This window comes from Panthera onca, chromosome D3, assembly GCF_046562875.1.
Source record: "Panthera onca isolate mPanOnc1 chromosome D3, mPanOnc1 haplotype 2, whole genome shotgun sequence".
Classification (NCBI taxonomy): Eukaryota; Metazoa; Chordata; class Mammalia; order Carnivora; family Felidae; genus Panthera; species Panthera onca.
Window position 1 is genome coordinate 23,805,728 of NC_138350.1, and position 23,914 is coordinate 23,829,641.

Here is a 23,914-nt window from a genome sequence, read left to right on the forward strand (position 1 = left end):
GGCTCAGAAAGGCAGAGTGACCTGCCCAAGGTCACCTGGCTAGGAGTGGGGGCAGAGTGCAGGTTCACCCCTGGGCCCATCTGACTTGGGATCCCATGCTCAGGACCGCTAAGGACAAGACAGGAAGCTGATTTCTTACCAACAGGTGCCCGAAATAGAACGGGCTCCTGGTCTCGCCCTCTATTGGCAAATGTCAGCCACACCATTGACTATTGAGATCTTCACCGTTGGTTCCCCGCAAGGTTGAAGGGGCAGTGACCTGGGGGCGGGCAGGTGACTTGGTGTGACTGGGGCAAGGCCGTGCAACCTGGCTGAGCCTCAGTCTGCCTGTCTGTCAAATGGGTCAATACTGGTATCTTCTGGGAACCCCATAGGCAGGGACTATCTGCCTGTGTATCTGTCACCTACTTTCTCTGTGCCCTGCACCATGCCAGAACCATAGCTGTGAACAAAGCAGGCACCATGCCTGTTGGGGGAGGGAATTACCCAGGAAACACAGGTAAAACGAACAATCGTTAATGTTCTCTAGGAAACCGGCCAGTGTAAGGAAAGAGGGTCTGGGGTGGGCCTGCTGGGGTGCCCAGGATGGCTGGGCAACTCTGACGTATGTATCGAGACCAGAATGAACACCATGTGATAGCTCTCCCAGCCGCTTGGTGGCCAGTAGGTGCCCAGTGACTGAATGAACAAAGGCTGGGGCTCTGTCAGATGCAGGGGTGCCTCCTGCCTGGTCCCAGGGCTGGGGGCTGAGTGCCACCCCAACAGCCCTGAGACCTGGGAGGGCTGTGAGGGTTTTCCTCCAGAGGGACTGGGGTGAGTAGGGAAGGGAGGGCGCCCTGGACACTGGAATTCTTCGTCCCCACCCCGCTGGCCCCGTCACCATCCCCAACACTGGTCCTCACCAGCCCCTCCTTTCCATGGGTCATGCTTGCCTGAGACCCAGGGGTCCGGGACACAGCCCCTGTCTCACCTGAGGCTTGTTACCGATGCCAGCGCCCCCCCCCTGACCTGGGTGGGCCGTCACAGGGTGCCCGAATCTCTTCCATTAGTCCCCTGACTGCTGGCCTTCAGCGCTGGCTTTTACGCCCCAGAGATCAGGGAGGAGGACAGCACACGAAGTCTGGGCCAGCACTGCCTCCCTCTGGACCCGTCCCTTCACCGCCCTGGGCCTCCGTGTCCTCATCTGTTTTTTTGGGTCAAACAGGGTCTTAGTGAGGATTACAGGAGTTAATGAATTTACCCAGCATTCGGCACATCCTAGAGGTCACTAAATTCTGACATAAAGATGGGCCTTGCACCCGCCCCCCCCCCCCCCTCAACCGGCAGGAGGAATCGGGAGCCTTCAAGGGGAAAGGGCAACGCCCTGCAGAAAGTAGGTGGGGGGGGGGGGTGTCCCTTTACCAGGCGACTCAGTTTCCAGCAGGCAGAGAGCAGTTTGCAGGGTCTGGGAAGGTGATCCTAGGTGCCGTGGCGGGTGGAGATGGTGGCCGCTGTGTTGGGCAAGGATTCCCCAGACGGCTGGGGGTTTTAGAACACAAGGCAGTGAGAAAACGGATCCGTGATAGGAATCGTGCACTTTCCCGGAGCCCCTTGGAGTTTGCAAGTACCCTGGTCCCACGCACCCACTTCGTAGGTTCCCTGTTAGTGCAGGGCTTAGAAAACCAGTCCCTTGCTAACCTTAGAAACTTTTCTAGCAATTACGGCAGCAACGCTAACAAAGAATGTAAAGAGTATTAATCACATTTTGACTCTGTAGGTGGACAGTGACGTGTTTCCATGGGCTGTTAGGAGACATAGCGTGAGTAGCCCTTACAGACCGTGCCTGGCCGCCAGGAACCTGCTACGTTGTCGTCGGCCTGGGTCGCCGACTAGGGACAGAAAAACCGGACTTTTCATCTTGCTGGGGTTTCCTCTCCACGTGATGCTGAGCAAGCTCGTCTGCTGGAGTTTTCAGCCTCAAGCATTAATTTACAGTTCAATCAAACAAAAGTGGGGTGGAGAAGAGTGTGGGTAGGAAGTAAACTCCTATCTGCCCAGGGTGGGGTGGGGGAGGGACAGAGAGAGAGGGAGACAGAGGACGGGAAGCCAGCTCTGGGCCGACAGCAGCGAGCCAGACCAGGGGCTCGAACCCTGAGATCCCCTGAGATCGTGACCTGAGCCAACTGAGCCACCCAGGCGCCCCCCTTCCTTGCATTTTAAAAACCGGCACAAAGACTCTTTGCCCTCCAGTCCCTGGGGGACAGAAAAATATCCCCAGCTGTGGTTCCCCAGGTGTTTGCTCTGTCTCCCAACCCCCACCACCCCTTTTTTCAACCCTCTCCCTTTCATTCCTGGAACAATGTCCCGGCCAGTTCCTTTGGGTTCCTCCACATTCCCTGCCAAAAACAAAAACCATTCTTAACCCCAGATGACCAGGCCTGCAGTCGTTTTTGTCTGGTATGTAGCATCCACCTGGGGTTGGGGGGGGGGCATGCATGCTTCCAATTTATATTCCAGCGTGCCAGCCTCAAGCGGGGCAGGGGCCGGAGGAGAAAAGGCCTCGAGGGCCAAGAGTCCAGAATCACCAGATCTCAAAAGAGGAGTGGGTGAGGCAATGCCGGCCAGCTCAGGGGTCTGAGGCCAGCCCCGGGGATGCGAGCGTGAGGGGATTCTGGGTCAGGCCAGGCCCCCGGCCCTTCCCACCCCCCCTGCCCCCCGAGCCCCACTCCCCTACTTGTTAGCCACGTTGTGGACTTGGGATTCTGCTCTGTATTCTATTTGGTTATTATTATATTTTAATGAGGTCAGACTGAAAATCCATCTGTCTGGGCCTGCCTGCCTAGGTTTGAAGGCAATTAAACTGGAGACTAACCTCTTAATTAGGGTTTCCCTGTGTAAATCTCGTTTGATAAATTCCTTATCATCTTTGGCTTTAACTACAGCGAGGCCTCGAGAGGGGATTGAGCACCCCACCCCCCGGGGCCCCTGAGTGAATCCCCCCACCCCCCAAAGAGGCTTGCTTGCTCCGCAAACAGGGCTCCGCCAGCCAGAACCTCCCCCAGGAAGGACTGGGAGAGAGGCCCCTTTCAGGGTTAATTAATCAGAAAATTTAGTGGTGCCCTGTGATTCCGGAGAATTTGTCTGCCACCTTTTTTATTCTGTTCTCCCCCTTCTGCCTCCCTTCTAGGTCTTTCTTTAAAAAAAAAAAAAATTTTTTTTGGCGGGGGCGGGGGGGTGGTGAACTGGACTCTACAAAAGGAAATCTGCAGCCCCCCCCCCCACCCCCGTCTTTCCTTGCCACCCCCCACCCCTACCACCACCCAACCTGTTTGTCTGTGTGGATGGTTAAATTTTCTTCCTTCCCTTTTTTTAAATGCAAGTGCGGCTGGGAGTGGAAATGTCAGGGGTCAGGCTTCAGGCAGCAGGGAGCAGGGCAGCGGTTTTTAGCTTCTGTCTTTGCCATTTGGGAGAAATCGGAGCCGAGCTTAACCCTTTGGAGCCCAGCCCCTGCCTGTGGGTATGGGTGCTTCTTCCTGCTGTCTTCGCTAGAGTCGGGGGGCTCCAGTTTTTAGAGTGTTGGGGGGGGGGGGAACCGAGGCCCTGGAGGCCGTGGTGACGTGCTGAGTCTCCCATTTGGTACCAGGCAGGGATGGGACTAGGGCCCTTCTTCTGAACCCTGATCCCTAGAGCTCTCTGGGGCCCAGTAGGAGGACGGGACTGACTCAGAGGTGGTGTTTGGATTCCTTGAGAGGCCAGCCTGTGCCAGAGCCTTCTCTGAGTCACCCACGGCATCCTCACGCCCCTGTGAAGCAGCTGCTTCTGTGGACCCATTTTACAGATGAGGTGAGTGAGGTGCAGGGGTGGGTGTGGCTGGCAGGTGGTAAAGCTGGAGCAGCACCCCCATCTTTCTGCCCACCGGGCCAAGCTGCGCCGCACCCCCCCCGCCCCACCAATCCATGGAAATAGTACAGAGTTCATGCCTGGTGACCAAAGGTCTCCATCGTCTGTGGAGTTATCCGAGGGCAAGGGTCACATAGATGGTCTGTAAAATGGGGCTCAGGAGAATGCGCGTGTGGCTGAGGCGGTGTCAGGGTGATATGGGGTCAGATCAGCGGCTTAAGTCAGCACCTGGCAGAGCTGCTCCCAGCACATGAGGTCCATATGGTAATGGCCACAAATACTCTCTTCGAGCCTCGGTTTTGTCATCTGTGAAGAGGGCACGATGGCAGCATCCACCTCGGGGTTCTGTGGTGACTACATTCGCTCATGCCCGTAACCCGACCGCTCGCAGCTGGCAAGACTCGGTGCATATTAACTTGTTATTGATTTGTAATCCCCTAATTACCCTGAATGCAGGGGGCGGAAAAACTATAGGCAACCACAAACTCCCAAAGAAACCCCTTGGCACCTGTGTGGATAGCCAGGAGTGTGAGGGTTTCCGGTGGGAGCCGGTGAGAGCTGGGAGCAGGGTCAGGGGGTACGCAAGGGGCTGACTTCAGAGCCTAGGCCGTGTGGCCCTGGGGAAGTCACCCCACCTCTCTGTGCTCCGGAGGTGGGAGGGCATGCCAGCTTCCTCCGTCCGCGGGGGGAAGGGGTCCGGACCTTGAATCTGCAGGGGGAGCAGAGGGGGATTTGCGTCATGCCTTTGCCCTTAACTGGGCAGTGGCTCTGGGATCCACTCTGCTGGCCAGGCCTCAGTTTCCCTGCCTGGAATGGGTAAATCGCAGCGAAGCTTAGAGGAAACAACATGCCCAGACGTTTCTGTAGCCTCCAACAAAGCTGTTCAGACGTCAGAGATTATTATTAGAATGATAGAAAGTGGGATCATGTCTCTGTCGAGTGGAGGGAAATCTGAACACACGGGACACTTGGAAGCTTCGGGTCTGCCCCGAGACCGTTTGCTCAGCGTCTGTTTCCAAGAGGGTGCTGTGGGGGTGGGGAGAGATCAGAGGACCAAGGTGATGTTTGAATCTCAGCGCAGCCGTTTTGCTGTGTGGCCTTGAGTGAGTCAGGTTGCTACTCTGTGCCTCGGTTTTCTCCTCTATAAAATGGGCATAGCACATTTCTCGCCTCGTGGCGGGGGCTGTGAGGACTAGGTGACGTGAGGTATTTGGGGGTGCCAGCCTGGGCTCCCACTGATGCCATGCATTTGGTCCCTGGTCACCGGTCACCGTGGCAACGGCTCAGGCTGAACCGAGCCTAGAAAGGTCTTTGGAGCTGCCTGAAGGGGAACTTGAATTCTCCCCTTGCCGGCCTGTGGCCTCCCATCCTCCCTCCCTCTGAAACCGAAGCCCAGCATCTGTTTCCCCAGGAGCTGTTTAATATTCTGCTGGGGTAAAATGAACTCATCGGAGCCACCCGAAAACAGCTAAATGAACCCCCGGCGCCCGCGGCCTTTCAGAGCGGCTCCAGACCGCCACCCCCCCACTCCCAGACCTCTGGGAGGCTGGCAACCACAGCAGCTGTGAGAGAGGGGGCCCTTTTCTTCTTGGTGCCCTGGGGGAGCCTGTGCCCCCAAATGGGGCTCCTGGAGGGCCGGGTGGAGAGCTAGAGCCTGGGGAGGAGCAGCCTGGGTTTCTCGGCCTGTTGGGGGCCTCATCTGTACTTCTTGGCTCGGAGGTTCTGTGTGTGGGGTCTCCTCGGGGAGGCTGAGAAAGCCAGGCCTTCCCCAAATTCTTCTTCCGATCCTCCCCCACCCCTGGTTCAGACGGGGTTCCGTGGAGACAGGAGGCCCCAGCTCGGAAGCAGCATTTCTTGATGACGATGATGGTAGTCGCGGTTGCCTCCGTGGAGCGCTTGCTGTCATCTGGGCTACTTCGTTGACTCCTGGAAACCACTGTGGCAGTTCACCCATCTGACAGATGAGGAAACTTGGGCCCAAGAGGAGAGCTGGCCTGTGCAGGGTCATGCCCCCAGGAAGAGGCCGAGCAGGAATGCAGGCGATTCCAAGCAGGAATCTCTCCCCGATGGCGCGCAGATCTCTGCCCGGGATCCTTTGGGACCCAGTGGCGTCTTCTGCAAAGCAGTGGCGGTCGGGGGGTGGGCCCGTCATGCCCGCCTGCAGGGTTGTCCTGGGGTTGCGTGACCGCCGTGCCGCGGAGCGTTTCCCACGTGCATACAGTTGGTGCTCACTTACGTCATCGCCTGATTACCTTGCCCGTTGCCTGCTCCACGCGTATGTCGGGGCCCTGTCTCTCCCTCATCCTGCCTGCCTGCCTGCCTGCCTCCTTTTTCTCACCCCAGCTACTTGGGAAAGCGAACGGTAACAAAGTGCTTCCAGGTAGAAGCTGAATTAATTTCATGTAATTATCCCTGATAAAATTAAATATTACTTGCAATTAGTCTTGGGCGATTTCTCTACTGAGAGGCGACGAGGCAGTGGGATAAAACAGGCCGAGCTGGTGCCCACCGGGCCAGGCGCCGGGCCTGTTGGCGGCTGGGCGTGAGCTGCCCGTGGAGTGGTGAGCTCTCCCCGAGGCCAAGGCTGAGAGGGCGTGGGGCGGTGGGCGGCCCTGGCTGAGAGGCTGCGTGTGCCCCCTCTCCCCCGCCCTTCCTTTATGTCTGAGGAGCCTCAGCGAGTACCGCTGGGCTTGGTGCTTCCAGCAGGTGGCCTGGCACGTGTCTCGACCCGCTTTTCCTGGAAGATCCCTGCGGGTCGACCTCCAGAAACGGAATCCAGACTTCCGCAGTTTCTGCCCAGCCGTGGGACTTCGGACAAATCACCTCCCTTTGTTGCGAGCCTCGGTGTTTCATTTGTAAAACGGGGGTAGTTTTGCCCCCTCGATGAGTTGGCGCAGGGGTCAGCAAACTTTTTCTGTGAGGGGTCGGATGTGAAGGGCTCGTGGCTGTGCCGGCCGCTCGGTCTCTCATTTCTACCTAACCTTGCTCTTGTCACGCGAAAGCAGTCATGGCGTGTGGCACAGAGAAGCTGCTCAAGAAATGGAACCGGTTGGTCTTACCGTTTTCGGGACTCGAAATCCCTTTGACGGTAGATTTAAGCGTAAGTTAAAAACAGGTTTGGACTGTAAAGTCTGGCTGATAATCATTCCTTTTTACTGTGGATACAACATCTGCACGTATTTTTGAGTTCTTTGACCGAGGCAAGACCTATTACCCCCGTGGCAGGGAGACTAGACCCAGAGAGTGAAAGTGCCTTGTCCAAGGTCACAAAGCCGGGGAAAAGCGGGGGGGTGGGGGGGCTGAGCGCATCCCTCGTTCTCCGCTTGGCCCAGGGCCTGCCTGGGAGGGCTCCCCGTTAGCGAATGTGTGACCTTGGGTGGGTCCCCTTGGATCTCTCCATCTCCCTTCACTCATCATCTGGAAAATGGAGAGATCATAATGCATACGTTATAGGTTGTCATGACAATACAGGATTGCACCAGTGTAAATGGAGGCTCGGGGCTGGCCGCGGAGCAGGTGATCAGCCCAGAGGCATCACTGTCATTATTGCTACCTTTTTTTTGTTTTCCGTCACTGCACATCCAGGCACTTTTTGAGGGTGTGAACTTCAGCCGTCCAGAGCTGTATTTCCCTGGGCCTCAGTGTCTCCCTTCCTGGGACTGCACAAGGTCAGTCAGATTTCTAGACTGAATATCGCCTGCTAATCCGGATCGATTCGTTCTGGCTGCCTCGAACGCTGCGTTGAGAAAGACTCGGAGGCTGTGTCTGGGCTCCATGGAAGGGAGTAGCTGTGGGCGGTCAGCGGGCCGTGCTCTGCTTTGGGCTCAAGAGGAAATATGTTTTGGTGGGAGTCCCTAGTGGTTGATAATCCGGGAAAAGGATTATCCCAGCCCCCCCGTTTACCTCCGTCTATACAAACTTCTATTGGAAAAACGATGGAGCTTGCCTTTTGTAAGAAAACCAGTTGACAGAGACTGGGACCTCGTAGATGATAATTCTAGACCGGTGCCGTCCAATAGAACTTTCCACGATGATGGAGAGGTCCTCTGCCTGTGCTGTCAGGGACAGTGACCACCGGCCACAGATGGTTGTTGAATACTAGCAGCGTGGTTAGTTATGAATCAGGAATTGATTTTTATTTTATGTTTTTAATTTTTTTCATGTTTATTTATTTGAGAGAGAGAGAGAGAGAGAGAGAGAGACAATGAGTTGGGGAGGGGCAGAGAGAGGGAAACACAGAATCTGAAGCAGGCTCCAGGCTCTGAGCTGTCAGCACAGAGCCTGACGCGGGGCTCGAACTCACGGACCGTGAGATCATGACCTGAGCCGAAGTCGGATGCTTAACCGACTGAGTCACCTAGGCACCCCGAGGAATTGATTTTTAAATTTAAAAGGCCACATGAGACTAGTGGCTGCCGTGTTGGACAGCCCAGTTTTATTATTTTATTTTATTTTATTTATTTATTTATTTTAAAAATATAATTTATTGTCAAATTGGCTAACATACAGCATGTACAGTGGGCTCTGGGTTTTGGGGGTAGATTCCCGTGGTTCATCGCTTACATACAACACCCAGAGCTCATCCCAACAAGTGCCCTCCTCAATGCCCATCACCCATTTTCCCCTCTCCCCCATAACCCCCACCAACCCCCCGTTTGTTCTCTGTATTTAAGAGTCTCTTATGGTTTGCCTCCCTCCCTCTCTGTTTGTAACTATTTTTTCCCCTTCCCTTCCCTCATGGTCTTCTGTTAAGTTTCTCAAGATCCACATAAGAGTGAAAACGTATGATACCTGTCTTTCTCTGCCTGACTTATTTCACTCAGCGTAATACCTTCCAGTTCCATCCACGTTGTTGCAAATGGCAGGATTTCATTCTTTCTCGTTGCCACGTAGTATTCCATTGTGTATCTAAACCACGATTTCTTTATCCATTCATCAGTTGATGGACATTTAGGCTCTTTCCACAATTTGGCTATTGTTGAGAGTGCTGCTATAAACATCGGGGTACAAGTGCCCCTATGCATCAGCACTCCTGTATCCCTTGGGGAAATTCCTAGCAGTGCTATTGCTGGGTCATAGGGTAGATCTATTTTTAATTTTTTGAGAATCATCCACACGGTTTTCCAGAGCGTGGACAGCCCAGTTTCAGATGCACAGAGCTCCTGAGCTATGTCATAGGGGCCCCCAAGATCAGGGACTTGTTATAACCCAAGCATGTCGTGATCTCTGGGTAGGTTGTTGGTGCAAGCCTGTTGCTTAGCAACAGATGCCCTGCCCCCTGCACCCCCCCCCCCCCCCCCATGGCAACTGGAAACCTCCCTCTGCAAGAGTTTCGCTCAGGTGGGTGACCCACGCACCTGAGGGCAGAGGCTTTTCCCTATTGTCCCGCTTCCCTCCCTAGAGGCCTGGTTCCCCAGGGCTCAGACCCTGCAGTGGGCGGGGCCTGGCCTGGATCAGATGCCCTCATCGGATGGCATGCTAGCTTCTTCTCACTCCCGAGAAAGTGGCAGGTGCTTCCAGACTTACAGTGGGCGGACCGGGAGGGAAGGGAGGGTGACAGCCCTTTAGGAGAGAGGGAATCTTCTTTTTTTTCTTTCCTTCTCCTCTCTCCCTTCTTTTCGCTCCCTCTTCTCCTCTGTCTTTCTGGCTTACTGTGCAAGTACCCGAGCCTTGGGGAAAGGACTTGACTTCATCCTGTCTCAGTTGCTCCCTTGCTGTGTGGTGTTGGGCGGGTCATCTCGCTTCTGTGCACCTGTTTCCGCCTCCTTTACGAAGGAGTAGCAGGCCCTCCTTCTGTAGGTTGGTGGGAGGTCCCGATGCAGGGATGGACATGGAACTTCTAGAACGAGTGTCTGGAATCTGGTCTCCTTCCCTGAGGAAGAAGGGAACACAGAGATGGTGGGAATGTTGGAGGTTATTCAACGGATTCCCTTGCCCGGTGTCCGCGTGAATACTCATCTCAGAGGTTGTCTGACTGGGTTCAGGGGCTCGGGGCCAGCAGGCAGGAGAGGTGCCTAAGATCACGGTGGGCTGGGTGGGGGTGTTGGTTGGGAAAGGGGTCTTCCTGGGTAGTGGTTCTAAGGTGGAGGGAATTTCTGGCATTTGTCAGCGGACCCCTGCCTCTCCCCACCGAGTTTTTCTTTCCGTTCAAAAGGCATTTGCATTTTGTGGCTTCCCCATGCACGAGCAGGGTCTAAAATAAATTGGGCGAATTGTAGCCTCCAGACTTGGAAGGAAGTGGATGTAATTCCCCCATTGCTGGATAATAAGTCTGTGAGGGGATGTGGCCCCTCTCAGTAAATTTTGGGGTGGGGGTCAGTGGGAAAGTCTCCTAATGAAGGCTTGCTTCATTGGCACCAGGAAGCCTTGAAAAGTTCTTATGCAGGTCTGTCTGGAGGCCCAGGCGATGTAGTTTCAGCTTCCTTATTTCACTGATCCTTTAGGGTTTATGCCTGCTCCTAGGAATTGATGGGTCAGCACAAACTGGTTGAGGGTCTACCATGGGCCACAGTGGTGATTAAGGGAGACCAGGCTCTGATTTCATGGAACTCGTGTTCTAGGGGTTGAGGTAGAGGGTAGGACAATTATGAGAGGTCAGGGTTAGCACCGGGTGTTATAATACAGTGCACTTGGGAGTCCCCTGAGGGTCTTGGAAAGACCTACCTGAGGAAGGAGGAGACAGAAGGGTTGACTTAGATGAAGGTAGTGGTCCAGAAAGAGGGGAGAGCAGGCATGCGTAGTGTTGCCACCACTTGGTGACAGCATACTGCAAACTCCACTGTCAGACCTTCCGGATGAAGAGAGGACTGAGTGCTGGCTTGGGCAAGCAGGCAGGAGTCCTCTGATCTATTCACACTTCTGCTCCTCTCCGGCCTCAGTTTCTCCAATTTACAGCACGGCTAGCCCAGTCTTTTCAGAAAACCACAGGGACAAGGGGTTATGACCTCTGCCATGGAAGGAATGTGGTGGCCCCCGCCTTCCCCTCAGAATCCATACCCTACCTTCCTCCCAGGTCAACCCCAGAGACTCACTCTGGGCATTGCAGGCCCCACTGGGCACACAAAGGGCGGAGCCGTCCCCTCTCCGTCCTCGAGGTACAGCTTAGCCAGCCTTTCCCATCAGTCCACAGCAGAATTTGGGGTGGCAGTACCTACTTGGATGGCCTCTTTAGGTCACAGAATCACAGGCCTGGCCGTAGGGACTCCTGCCACTTACAAAAGGGAACGGCGGCCCAGAGAGGGTGAGTGATGCATTTGAAGTCACACAGCCAGCTTCTGGCAGAGCTGGGCCCCGGTTTCCTGCAGCAGGGGAGGGAGGGAACGCAAGCTGGGGTGGCAGGCACACCTCCCCTCTAAAGTGTAGGCCCGACCTGCCAGATCCCCCGGAACACGGGAGCTCAGGATGTCTGTGCCTGCCACCGGCGATCCAGAGGCTCTGTTCCCTCTTGTTTTGCTGGGAGTGACCGACCGGCTCCCCCCAAGCCCAGACCAGCTTCCCTGGTTCCACCCGTCTCTCTCCCCCAGGCCAGGCAGATGCCACGGGTGGGTAAGACAATACGGTCCTGGGTTTGGATTCCAACGCTTCGCTTTCTCGCTGTGTGACCTTGGCTCCGATAGGATCGCTGAGGGAATAAACGAGATGAGCCAGTGAGAAGACCCCGGAGCCTGACATAGGGCCTGTGCTCTGTCCACCGGTGTCCCCTCGGCCCCGCTTGTGCCCAGCCCGTCCCTGTCCTTCCACGAGGGGAGACTGAGCTGTGACAACCTCCTTCTGGGGGGTGGCCACCCGTCTCCCCTGGCCTGATGTGGCTGACTCACTCTGCCTTGGAGGGCCCACGTTTCTCTTTGGCTGCGTCGTAGACACATTCTGGAATGATTTTTTTTAATGTTTATTTAATTTTGAGAGAAGGAGAGCGAGCAGGGGAGATGCAGAGAGAGAGAGAGGGGTCAGAGGGATCCAAAGCAGGCTCCGTGCTGACAGCACAGAACCTGATGCAGGGCTCGAACTCACGAAGAATGAGATCGTGACCTGACCTAAAGTTGGACGCTCAACCGATTGAGCCACCCAGGTGCCCCTGGAACGATTTTTTAAAAATAACAACCCCGACCCTCCAGTACCCCTGGCCAATATTTGAATGATTTACTGACTTTTATTTATTTTTTAATTAATTATTATTTTTTTAACATTTATTTATTTTTGAGACAGAGAGAGACAGAGCATGAACGGGGGAGGGTCAGAGAGAGGGAGACACAGAATCTGAAGCAGGCTCCAGGCTCTGAGCTGTCAGCACAGAGCCCAACGCGGGGCTCAAACCCACGAACCGTGAGATCGTGACCTGAGCCGAAGTCGGACTCTGAAACGACTGAGCCACCCAGGTGCCCCTACTGACTTTTAAATAAGAAGGCAGGGAGGAGGGAGGTGGCCCGAGAAGGAATACCAGGGACACAGTGAATAAGGAGGACATTTCTGATTCCTTAAGGGTCTTCACAGATTAGCAGCATTGTTCACATATAAACATGTTTCTAGGAAGCATGTATTGAGTGCCTACTGGGTGCCTGGTTGCTCCTTCCTACTTGTGTGAACTTACATAGACAAGTAACGTCATCTCTATAAGCCTCAGGTTCAGGGTCAGCCAACTTTCACTGTAGAGGGCCTGAGAGTGAATACTTTAGGTTGATGGGTTATAGAGTCTCTGTCACAACTACTCAAATCTGCCCTCGTAGCATGAAACAGCCATGGACTAAATGTAAGTGTTTGAGCGTGACCGTGTACCAATAAAACTTTATTGATAAAGTCAGACAGTGGGCCGGACTTGATCCATGGGCTGTAGGTTGCTGACCCTGGCAGGTCCTTCACCTGTGAAAAAGGGGTTGGGAGAATAGAAGCCATCCTCCAGGGTTATGGTGAGGGATGAAGTTGTGACAGGTATTAACTGTAATTCTTGTCTGTTATTGTTAATGTTATTGTATTCATTCTCCCAGCTGCTCTGCCCGGTAGGTGTGTGGTCTCATTTCACACATGGGGAAACTCAGATGCAGAGAGATCAAGGGACTTCCCCTCGATGCTTCTGCTTACCATTGGATAACCCGGGATGTGTGTCTTTTGTGCCTCGGTTTCCCCACCAGTGTCCTCAGAGAGAATTCGTTTATGTAAATGCACAGGGCACGATGTTCACATCCATCGTGTGGAAGGGAGGTAGAGGCACAGAGAGGTGGAGCGGAGTCCCTTGCAGAGGTCATCAGCTGAGACATGGCAAGACTGAAGTGGCGTTCTTGGGGACCCGGGTTATAGGCGTCTGACTCAGAAGCTGCTGGGGAGGAATGGCCTGTGCAGTTAGACCAGAGCTCTCCCAGAGTACCATTCTCTCGGGGTTGGGATCGGACCCCCCTCTTGTTGAGAGTGGTGGAACACAAAGGACCCTGTCCCCAGTGGAATGTGTTTCTAAGTCAGGTGTCCCATGCTAAGGCTGGAATGGATGAGGTGGAAGCTTCTTACTCGTTTTGACAGATTCCCAACGCCCCTCTCCGGCTCACAAGCCTACTTTGGCTCCCTTCTGCTCTCAGGAACAGAGCTACTTCCTGGGGCGTCCAGGGTCCCCTGTGACTGACTTCATTTCAACTTTGCAGATTTCTCCTCCTCCCTGTCCCCCACGCCTTGAATCGGGGCCCCTGAGCTGGCCTCTTGTTCTTTCCAGTGACGGCGCTGGCCTGGGGCGTACCTCTTGCTTCTCTCGCTGCGAAGCTTTATGTTCATTCGTAAGCCCCCTGTATGCCCTTTCCTCTGTGAATTCTTCCCGGATACCCCCACCTGTGCCCTGCGTCGATGACACAGGCCAGCCTTTTGCTGTGGGAGCGACAACGCTCTGTTTTACGCTTACGTGTCTGTGGAGTAACTCTCCATCAGTCTGAGAACTCTGGGTGGGAGTGCTGGGAGCTCTGTGCTGGGATCACTTCTCCGAGTCCCGTGCCCCGCATACAGCTGGGCACAACTGCTCAGTAGTGATGCTTTGGCCCATCGCCCTCCTGTTATTGCTGTCTCGAGGGCCCCCTCTTCCAGGCTGCCCGAGGAAGCCTCAGGTTTGGAGAATGATGATGGGAACGGGACATTGAGGGTCCTGTGGGTACCAGGCACCTGGGTACCAGCCCGTTGGCCCTGTTGGCAAGGCAGGAATGACCGGACACATTTTTTCAGGTGAGGAAGTGGAGACTCAGGTCGAGGAGCTAATGCAGGGTCCCCCAGCCTGACGGTTGGCAGGGGTGGGATTTGAACCCAAGCCCCTGTCTGCAAAGAGTGTGACTCTTCCACAACTGACCCCCGTGCAGAGCCCTTCCTCGGGGACGCAGAAGCACTACGGGACACACAGCCCCCCCCCCCCCCCCCCCCGTGGGAGGACCACAGAGCTCCCGCAGGCCCCGGGTGGGTGGGCAGGGCAGGTGTCCCCCAGAGCCTCCACCCAAAGCATCAGCACTTTGAAAACTGTTTTAAATTCCGAGGTGTCGCTAAATCTGGCCTCTCCTTCCGGGGGCTGAAAGCGACGAGGCTCTACCTCAACAGGAACGTGTGTGTGTATTTGTTTTAGTTTAGTTTAGTGTATTTGTTGAATGGCCCGCCGCACGCCAGGCAGGGTGCTGGGGGCTCCGGGGAGGTGTCTACCCAGGCGCTGGGTCGCTCCCAGGGCACAGGTGCGCAGGCGGGAGCCCGGAGAGGGGCGGCATCCTGTCCAGGGCCACCCAGCACTAGGTTGGCCAGGGGTGGCCAGGGGTGGCTCCGGTGCCAAGGGGAACGAATTGCCAGTGAGAGGGCGAGAGAAAACAGAGGGTTGGGAGCGCTCTGCCAGAGACGGGGCTGGAGAGTGTCTCAAACCTAACAATCCTACTAGAGACGCCGATAGCAGCATCTGTTTGTCCCGGCGTCCTTGGTGCCTGGCAGGGTGCTAACTGCTCTGCTTGAGATCCCGCCGGACCCTTCCGGTGGTTCTCTCAGAATAATACTGCCTCCGTCCCCATTTCACGGATGAGAACACAGGCTGGGGGGGCAGCTCGCGTCCCCAAGGCCGAGGCTGAAACCTGGCGCTTTGGACTCTGCAGGCCGTGAGTGGTCTTCCTGCTCTGGCCCCCTTGCTGGGCCACTGTGGGCACTGTCAGAAGGAAGGGGCAGGCTCAGGGGTCGGCCTGCAGCCCCCCCCCCCCCCCCAGCCTGTCACGTCTCTGCAGCACACAGGCCAGGAGTGGCCCGGGGGGTGCACGGGGCTGCATCTGTCACAGGTCACTGGCTGTGTGTCCAGAGGCACCAGGAGAGGGAGCCCGATCGGAGGCTCGGGCTGGGGTGAGGGGCCTGCCCCGTCCATCCCGGGGAGTCTGGGCCTCCGATGCCACCCCGTCTCCTCCTCCAGGGCTGGAGAAGGTCTCCCGCATTCAGCCCCCGCCCCCCATTCCCAGCGCTCAGCAGCCTGGTCCCCACGATGCCCTTGCTGCTTCGCCTCAGTGGAGCCCTCAGCCAGTTCTCAATCTAAATGACAGCTGCCCTCAGCCAAGTCAACTCCAATTAATTTCCGAAGCCTTCCAGGGGCCTGGCCGAGCCTCGCACCAGACTCCGTTGCCCTGGCGGGCCAGCGTGAGCCCCTTCTTCACCCTCGTGGGGCCGGGGAAGGTGGGGCCTCACAGGGTCCCTCCTGATCGTTGGTGGGGGGACGCTTTCTACCTCTCAGGAGCCCCCGTGCAAGCTCCGTGCCGCCCCCATCAGAGGGGGCTGATGTGGAAACTCAGGCAGCGTCCGTGGAGAAAGCATCGGATGGGGCCTCGGGTTTTGTCCTTGGCTACTCTGTCACCCCGGGTCATTCTCATCCCATCTGTGAGCCTTAGGATCCTTCCCCAAAAAGCGAGCGTTGGTTTTGGGGAAAGACGGGGAAGAGGGGAGGGAGGGAGAGAGAGCACCAGAGACTCAGAGAGAGACAGAGAACAAGGGAGACTGAGAAAGAATAGTTCGCGGGTGTTGAGAGGGAGACGGAAAGAGGAGGGACGGGGGTTGGGGGGGAGGTAACACCTGCCACCTTGGCTAGGACATTTTACTTTTTCATGTGCCTTTGATGCACCCACACACATTGGCATCAGACAGACCTGGGAGTGACCCAGGCTCGGCCACTGGCTAGCTGTGTGACCGTGGGTCAGCGACGTCCCCTCTCTGAACGTCCGTTTCCTCCCCTGTGAAATGAGCTGGGGTGTCGGGCCCTCTCTCCCCAGGTGTTGGCGTCATCTGATGAGATACGAGCCGAGGCCCGGCCCGCAGGGAGCCTGAGGTCAGTGCTCCCTCTTAACATCCCTGGAGCTGATGGGACTGGAGACATGGGACATGGTCATCTTTTTCCTTTCCTCATTTGTCACAGTGACACAGAAGCCGTCCTTGAAGGGCGGGCAGAGAAAGGGTAGGGGGTGCCGGCAGATGCCCGGATGGAGAGTCAGTCAGGCCTCCAGCCACCAGCCCCCCGTTCCTGATCCCTGAGGTTGCGGGTGCTGTTTCCTGGGGCTTATTCAGGCTGAGTATCTTAGTGCCCCTCACGTGGGGATACTTCCTGCCCACATCGAATGTAAAATCTCATTTCCCCAAAGGAATAAAAAGAGTCAAGTAGTTGTATATCTGTCTACTGTCAGTCATCTTAGAGAGGCCCAAATAGGCCCAGAGGAGGAGAGTGACCTGCCCAAGGTCACACAGCCAAGCATAAAATATGTAACAAATCCTTATCAGGTGCCTACTGTGCGCCAGGGACCAGAGGGACAGCTGGGATCCTCGTGGGTGTGTCTGCCTTCAGGGCCCCTAGGCCAGGCACAGGAGGGATTGTCATCCCCTTCTACAGATGGGGAAACTGAGGCTCAGCAAGTTGATCTGGCCCAAGGTCACGGAGCTGGTGAGATTCAGATGGAGGGTGGGATGTGAATCTAGGCTTCAGCGCACACAGAGCCTCGACTCCCCCAAAGCTGCCGAGTGTGGGGGAGGGTTGGTGTGGGGCTTTGGGTTTGCCACTTTCCGGCTTGGTTCGTGGCTCTGTGGATGGACTCTCTTTGTGTAGCCCAGCATCCGGTTTAGATTTGCTGTTCCTGCTCTGAGCCCAAAGTGGGTGAGTCTCCTGGAGCCTGTGTACCTCCCCGGAGGAGGGGACACGGCCCGGGGACGCACTGTGGACGGGCAGCCGAGGAGGGGTCCGCTTTGGGGTTGTGGGGCTCTGCGGAAGGGTTCCACCTGGGTGGTAAGGGTCCCCCACATCCCCAGGGGCGGGTTCTTGGAGATGGGCCTTAGTGCTGCCTTAGAAAGGGGACTTTGGCCACCCCGGGCAAGACTCCCTTGCATGGCTTTTGTCTGCTGTGATAGCTGGTGGCCGTTACCTGAGCACCTGCCGCGTGCCGGGCACCGGAGAGCCTGGTGTGACTGGGCAGCGAGTGGGGTGCTGTCCTTGTCCCATTTCACGGGGAAGGAAGCCGAGGCTCAGAGAGGGACAGTGATTTGCCCGAGGTCAGCCAACCACCCCCACCCCCACCCCCCCATGATGTTTTCCATCTTTGGCTGCGTGTTACAGAGGGGCCCTGAACCCAGGACTCCCCCTCTGCCAGGGTGAGATGTATCAGTGCTAGGGGGTCACTGGTGCTATCCTTGCCACTGGGGGACCTGGGGACAGAGGTGCCATCTGTGAGCAGGGAGAGGGGTCACATGCCTCAGAGTAGGGACGTCAGAGAAACGTTGCCAAAAGGCTGACAGCCAGGTGGATGGTGGGAGTCATCAGGGGTGAGGAGGAGAGGGTGTTCTAGGCAGAAGGAACGTCAGGAGCAGGGTTGTGGAGGTGGGAAGGATCAGGGCTTTGTTGAGACTCTGAGGCTGGAGGCCCAAGAGGGGAGCAGGCCAGGTTATGCGGAGCTGGGAGCTTTATCTTGGGGGCCCTGGGGAGCCATGGAAGGTTTAAGCAGGAGAGGGGCCTGCTCTGGTTGACGCTTTAGGAAAGTCACCTGACTCACAGCGGGGGAAATGGGCTTGGGGGCCAGCACAAGGCCACCGTAGGCGGGAGACAGTGGGGGCCTGGACCGGGGTGGAGGCAGGGGGGCAGGAGAGAAGCAGGTGGATTTTGGAGGCAGCCTCTTCCCTCCCTGGTGCCTGGACTCTGGGGCCTGGGCAAGAGTGAAAGGCGATGTTCGATGTCCAGAGCTAGCCGGGCCTCTCTTGGAGATGGGGAACAGGAGCCAGGAGGATCACAGATGTGTCTGGGGGCCCACGGGACTCCCAGGCTGCAGGACAGAAGGGCCGATGGGACGTGGCCCAACCCCGTGGCTCCCCGGCCTGCTTCTGCTTCCAGGCCCAGGGGCCCAGCTCCCCCCCCCCCCCCCCCCCCAGCTGAGTGGCAGCTGTCAGACGCCAGTGTCTCCCCCTGCCAGGTCCAAATAAAGGAAAAACCAAAATACATTTCCCTTTGTCGGAATCCGGCGAGGGTGAGTCGGGCGAGAGTCATTCGCTATTGTGTGCTGGGGCCCACACTGCTCCTTACATAAGCTTTGAGTTAAAAATACGCACGGAATTCTAATTTGCCTGCTCCGCCTGGGATCGCACCCCGGTCCCCCCACCCGTTGGTGGGCAGGGGTGGGGCAGACACCCCCCACCCCTCCCCTGCGCCCACAGAGATGAAGAGACGGTCCCATGGCCAGTATCCCCTGCTGGCGTATGGGCAGTATTAGGTCTGATGCCTGCAAGGCCCTGGGCTGTTGAAGAACAGTGAGGGTAATAATCCTGAGAGCAGCTAACCTTTTGGGGAGGCTCCTCATGTGCTCAAGTCTTCACCCGTGTTATCTCCATTAATCCTCCCAGAAGCCCATGAACTTGGTTCCCATTTTACAGCACAGATTACCACCTTGCTCAGGCCACACCCTGGATCAGCACCTGGGGGGCCCTTGATCTGGGCGCTTAGTTGGGAGGCCACCCTGACCTCCACAGCCCCCTCCCCCATACCTCCGGCCTTCCGTATGGAGGGCGGCAATGGGGGGGGGGGGGCGGGCAGGAGGTGGCCAGGCAGAAGTCCCCTTTCTGAGGGATCGAGGACAGAGGGGTAGGTGGTACTGTGTCACCAAGCCCTGCCTCGGGGCGGGGAGGCGGGGGGTGGGCAGCTGCCCCCACCAAGCTCATGACCCCTGGACCACGTGCCTCGTGCGAATTGGAACCCAGCCCTGGGGATACTGAGTGCAGGGCAAGGCGGTGGCAAGGTCTGTTTTGCGGACTCCGAAAAAGAAAGCTCAGTCAGTCCCCTCCGTGGGTGTGGGCGGCCTCCCCAGAAGTGAAATCAACAATGAGGTGTCCCCAGGGAAACAAATGTCTTTTCCCCTCCTCCCTCCAACCCAGGCCAAAGGGTCCCCGGGCCGTCCTGGCAGGCCCCGCGGGTCTCCCCGCTCAGGCAGGGAGTGTGCTTGCTGTGTGCTAGGCCGCGTGCTAAGCCTTTTACATGGATCATTTCCTTTAATCCTTGTAACTGCCTCCGTGGCGGCCAGTCCTATTATTTCCCCCATTTTCTGGGGCTGAGGTTCTGGGGGCTCAAGTGAAGTTCGCACAAGTCCTGTGCTCCACCGACGGCAGGCGCGGTCATTGTCGAACCCGGTAAGGGAATATGGCATCACTTGGGTTACTCGTGTGCTCGCTGCTTTCGCACCGGCTCGGGGTCCTGCCTTTCCCCTCGTGGAATTTACTGACCCCTGTCGTGGCTGGAGAAGCACAGAAGGCAAAACCCGACGCGGTCTCATGTTCACAGTGGGGTGAGCCGGAGGCAGCCGGTACCCCGATACCGTGATTCCAAGTTGGTGGCAAAAAAGACCAAGTCAAGTGCTGTGTTTGTTAAGGGAGGGGGAGCTGAGGAAGGGCGGGATAGCTCAGCCAGGATTTGTTCTGTGGGTGAAGGAAGACCGGCGGGTGGGGGGGTGGGGGTGGCCAGCTCCAGGCCCTGCCCCTGGATTGGGGACTGAAGTGCTCTGTTCTGGCCAAGAGGGGAATGTCCTTAAAAACTGCCCCGCAGCCCTTTCTTGCTGGGCGGGCGTGACATCGGGTCCCGTGACCCCAAAGCTCCTCCCCTTGGCCCCTGTGCTGCCTGCACAGGGGGGAGGCACATTCAGGGTGACACATTTTGAGTTGATGCCTCAAGGACTGACCCCCACATGCACACTGTTATCCCCTCTTTTTCTTGTATGGTCTCCCCAAGCTGCTCTGAGATGGGCCTGCCAGGGATCACCATCCCCAAGTTACAGATGGAGACACTGAGACTCTGCAGATGGGGCCAGCTGCCCAGGTATGGGGGATCTGGGATTCCACCTCAGCCCAGCCCTTGGGGAATCCTGGACTAAAAGGAGAGGGCTGGTCCAAGCTGGTGGCCTGGCCCCCGGCGACCCCGGGGCAGTTCCATGCCCTCCGGGGCCTCAGTCTTCCCATCTGTCAAATAGGGATGAGGCTCACGTCGCAGCCTACAGGTCCCAACAGAGCACCTCCTGTGCATGGGGCGCTGTGGCAAACAGACAGACCTTGTCCCCTCTGCAGCCACAGTCCGACAGGGGAGGCCGAGAGCTAACAAGTGGAAAATTTGACACTCCACGTCAGTTTCCGCGGTGCGCTGAGTAGCTGCAGGGTCTCCCCTGACCCTGTGAGCTCAGCGAGGGGTGGTTGTATCTCTGGGTCCTGGCCTGGGGGGCCGCATGCCTGCCCCCCGGGGGAGCGGGGAGTGAGGGCCTCTCTCGAGTAGGGGCAGGCCCTGACTTGAGGCCGCTTCCATGGGACTGATTTATCCGCAGCCGGAGGGGGGTGGGTGGGGGGGGGTGGGTGGGTGGGGGTAGCGGCAGACCCAGGGCGTGTTGGGTCCCCCCGGCTGGAATGAATCCGGAGGGAGGATGAGTTTGGTCATGCTTTGGGGTTGTCAGGAGCTGAAGAATAATATTCTCTCTTAAAAATATTCCCCGTGGATATCAGACTCTCTGGCTCGTCCCAGGCAGAGGCTGAGGAATCGTGGGCCCATGCTCTGTGACATTGGGTGAGGGCCTCCCCCACTCTGAGCCCCCAGGTGGGGAGAAGGGGCACCCAGCTGCTGGGCTTGCGGGGAGTGGGGGGACGGGATGAGATCACACACGGACAGGTTCAGCTGTATGCCTGACACTCCCTCCTTAAACCCTCCCCAAGTAAGAGGAGCAGCTATTTCTAGAATCGGCACACGGCGTGTTTAGGAGTCATCCATAACTTGGCAATAAAGCGTCTTTAGGAAATGTGGCCGTTTGGGTCAGTCTGGAAGCGTCGCTCAGCAAAGCCCGCTTCCAGAAGGGCCCCCAGGCCTCCTGTGTCTGAGCACAGAACTTGGAGAACGTTCCTTCATCTCGCGCCCTTCATCCTGCAGCCTCAGGGCAAGGGAGCCCGGCGGCAGGGCTTGGGCCTGGGTCTCGTCTTTCTCTGGCTGTGCAAACTTTGGCAGGGGGCCTCGGTTTCCCGTCTGTAAAATGGGCCCAAGCAACTGCTCTGTTGGCTCCTTGAGACGATGTGTGCGAAATGAAGTGAGGAAGCCCCTTCAGAATTTTCTCTCTCTCTGTCTCTCTGACAGATGCTCCCCTCCCCCAGTCCAGATCTCACAGTGCTTGGAGAAAATCCCTTTTGCGGAGACCAGGGAGCAGGGCATCACTGGGAGCAAGGCAAGCTTGGGCTCAAGAGCAGAGGTGTAGGGGCTGGAATCCGGGGCCCACTGTGTGCTAGGGGACCCTGAATCTGATGCCTCTAGCTTCGTGGGGAACCTTGTCCCCAGGAGGCCCTGGGTGTGGCATCAGCAGTGACACCACCACTAACAAGCTTTGAAACCTCTGGCTCAGCTCCCCCTTCTGTGAAAGGGGAGCAAAGACTCCAGTGGGCAGGAGCAGGCCCACGTGGCTAGTCCTAAGGTGGGGACGAGGCTTGGGGGCCTCTGGAAGGCCCCTCTGCAAGGACCCCTCACCTCCTGGCCGCCCCAGAAACGGATGGCAGTCCCAACAGCCCCGTCTGGGGAGTGCTCTGTGCGCCAGGCCTTTATAAGGCCCGAGGGAGGTGACATTGCCCCCACCTGGGGGGTGATGAGGAACTGAGGCTCGGAGAGAGCCGGGGAATGTGGCAGGGATTAGGGGTTCAAGCCCCAGCCTGTGACTCCACCGAGGCTGTCTCCTGATCTCGCTGTCCACCCCAGGAGGGGGAGGTGTCTGCCTTATCCGAATCCTCCCTGATCCGCAAGGCTAGTGCCGTGCCTGGCACATAGTAGGGACTCCGTAAAGGCTTGTTAACTGGATGAATGAGCCAGGGAGAGAGTCCTTCTCCCCAGTCCCAGCTCCTCCCAGCATGCCGGTCCTAAGCTGGGTGTCTCTGGGGCTCCAGGGTGGGAGCTCACTTAGTCACAGCCTGGCCCATTCTCTGGGAGGATTTTCTCTGCAGGCCGTGGCTCGGCTCCCAGGGGAGGCCTCCCCCCCTTAATCCCGGAGGGCGGGCTGGGCGGGGTAACTCCTGCCTGGCACAGGGCCCTGGCCGGGCCTGCGCAACAGCACGCCGAGGAGGGCGGGCCGGTCACAGAGTTCAGTATCTGGGTGTGCTCCCTCGGCCGGAGCTGGGCCCCCACCCCCAATTCCAGCGTGTTAGCAGCCCCCGAAATGACTGTTCCATTCCTTCCTTGCCTTAGAACTCCCAGCTCGTGCTCTGAGTGTCATTCATACTAAGTGATGAGTGGTTGTCAGACTCTCTTGCCCCTCAAGTCTGTCGAACCCAGACATCACTATGATCGGTGGTGTTTCTGGTGCTGTGCGACTGAGAAGGAAATTGAAGGGATTTTCGCTGAGGGTGTAGGGGAGGAACCGACTCCCTCACCTGCACCACTGCAAGTCCCTTCGTGAAGCAGCTGGGGTGGGCAAAGGACACCGGTCTCAGCAGTTTGCTGCTGTTTCAGGAAGTCCCCAGCACGTAGTAGGCCCTTAGCGAGTGTCTGTCCAGAGGATGACAAGAGAATGAGCCGTGTTCTGGACCCTGACAGTCCTCCCCTCCACCCTTTGACCGTATAGCCGGCGAACTCCTACATATGCTTCAATGCCCAGTTTAGATACCCCTCCTCCAGGAAGCCTTCCCAACTTATTCCACATCCAGTTAATCTTTTGGGAACTCTAGTCTGTCAGAGATGGGCAAACCCTGCCCCATTCTCCCATTTCCTGAAGGGAAACACCCGACACCGAGCCAGGGGCCTACCCTTAGCAGAGGTCTCCCAGCCACGTCAGAGGCAACCTCAGGGGGATTTGAACCAGACATCTCTAGATCTCCTCGGACGGTCTTCAGGCAGGAAAAGAGGGCGTGGGTGGTGTCTCTCTTCCCACGCACGTCTCTCCGACTCTATCCCCCCCCCCCCCCCTTAGGGCCTCCTGCAGAGCAGAGCAAGCTCCTAACCTTTCTTCCTTTTTTCTCTGCAGCCCATGACCTCCCTGCAAATAAGGCCTCAGCCACCCAGCCGGGCAACCACTTGCAGTGCCTGTCTGTCCACTGCACAGACGACGTGGGTGACACCAAGGCCCGAGCCTCCGTGCCCACCTGGCGGTCTCTGCACTCCGACATTTCCAACAGATTCGGGACGTTCGTGGCCGCCCTGACTTGAATTGACAAGAAATGCCCCTCCCCGCACCCCCCCCCACCCCGCCCTTTCCTCCCCCCACCCCCCTCTCTTCCCGCCCCCCCCCCGCCCCCCTCCGCCCACCCCCACCCTCCTGGTAATTTGAAAGGGCCACTATTGCTGAGTGGATGATTTTTTTTTTCTAGGTTGGTACCTGCTTAGTGGCATATGGACCGGAAAGGGTTAATTTAAAGGGGAAAAAAAAAAAGCCTCAAAAAATTTTTTTAAAAAAGAAACTTGTCTGCCACAGTATGTTACCAGTGTTAACCCTTCTGCAGTTAGCAAACTTTTGCTTCAGCCTTTTTCCTGCTAGATATAATTCCCGTTTTTCTGTAATCTTGGCATACATTTTTTAGATGACCTCTTTCCTTGTTTTAT

The 23,914-nt window shown here is 57.0% G+C and overlaps 1 protein-coding gene across 1 annotated transcript in view; it reads left to right on the forward strand.

Annotated features, from left to right (window-relative positions):
* The window catches only part of MN1 (MN1 proto-oncogene, transcriptional regulator), a 46,266-nt gene extending 22,674 nt beyond the window's left edge, over positions 1-23,592 (forward strand). The window contains exon 2 of the mRNA XM_060611839.3: positions 23,340-23,592. Within this exon, the coding sequence (XP_060467822.3) occupies positions 23,340-23,521 (182 nt within the window). The 3' untranslated portion in view covers positions 23,522-23,592. The remainder of the gene's footprint in view (positions 1-23,339) is intronic.
* Positions 23,593-23,914: the final 322 nt, after the last annotated feature.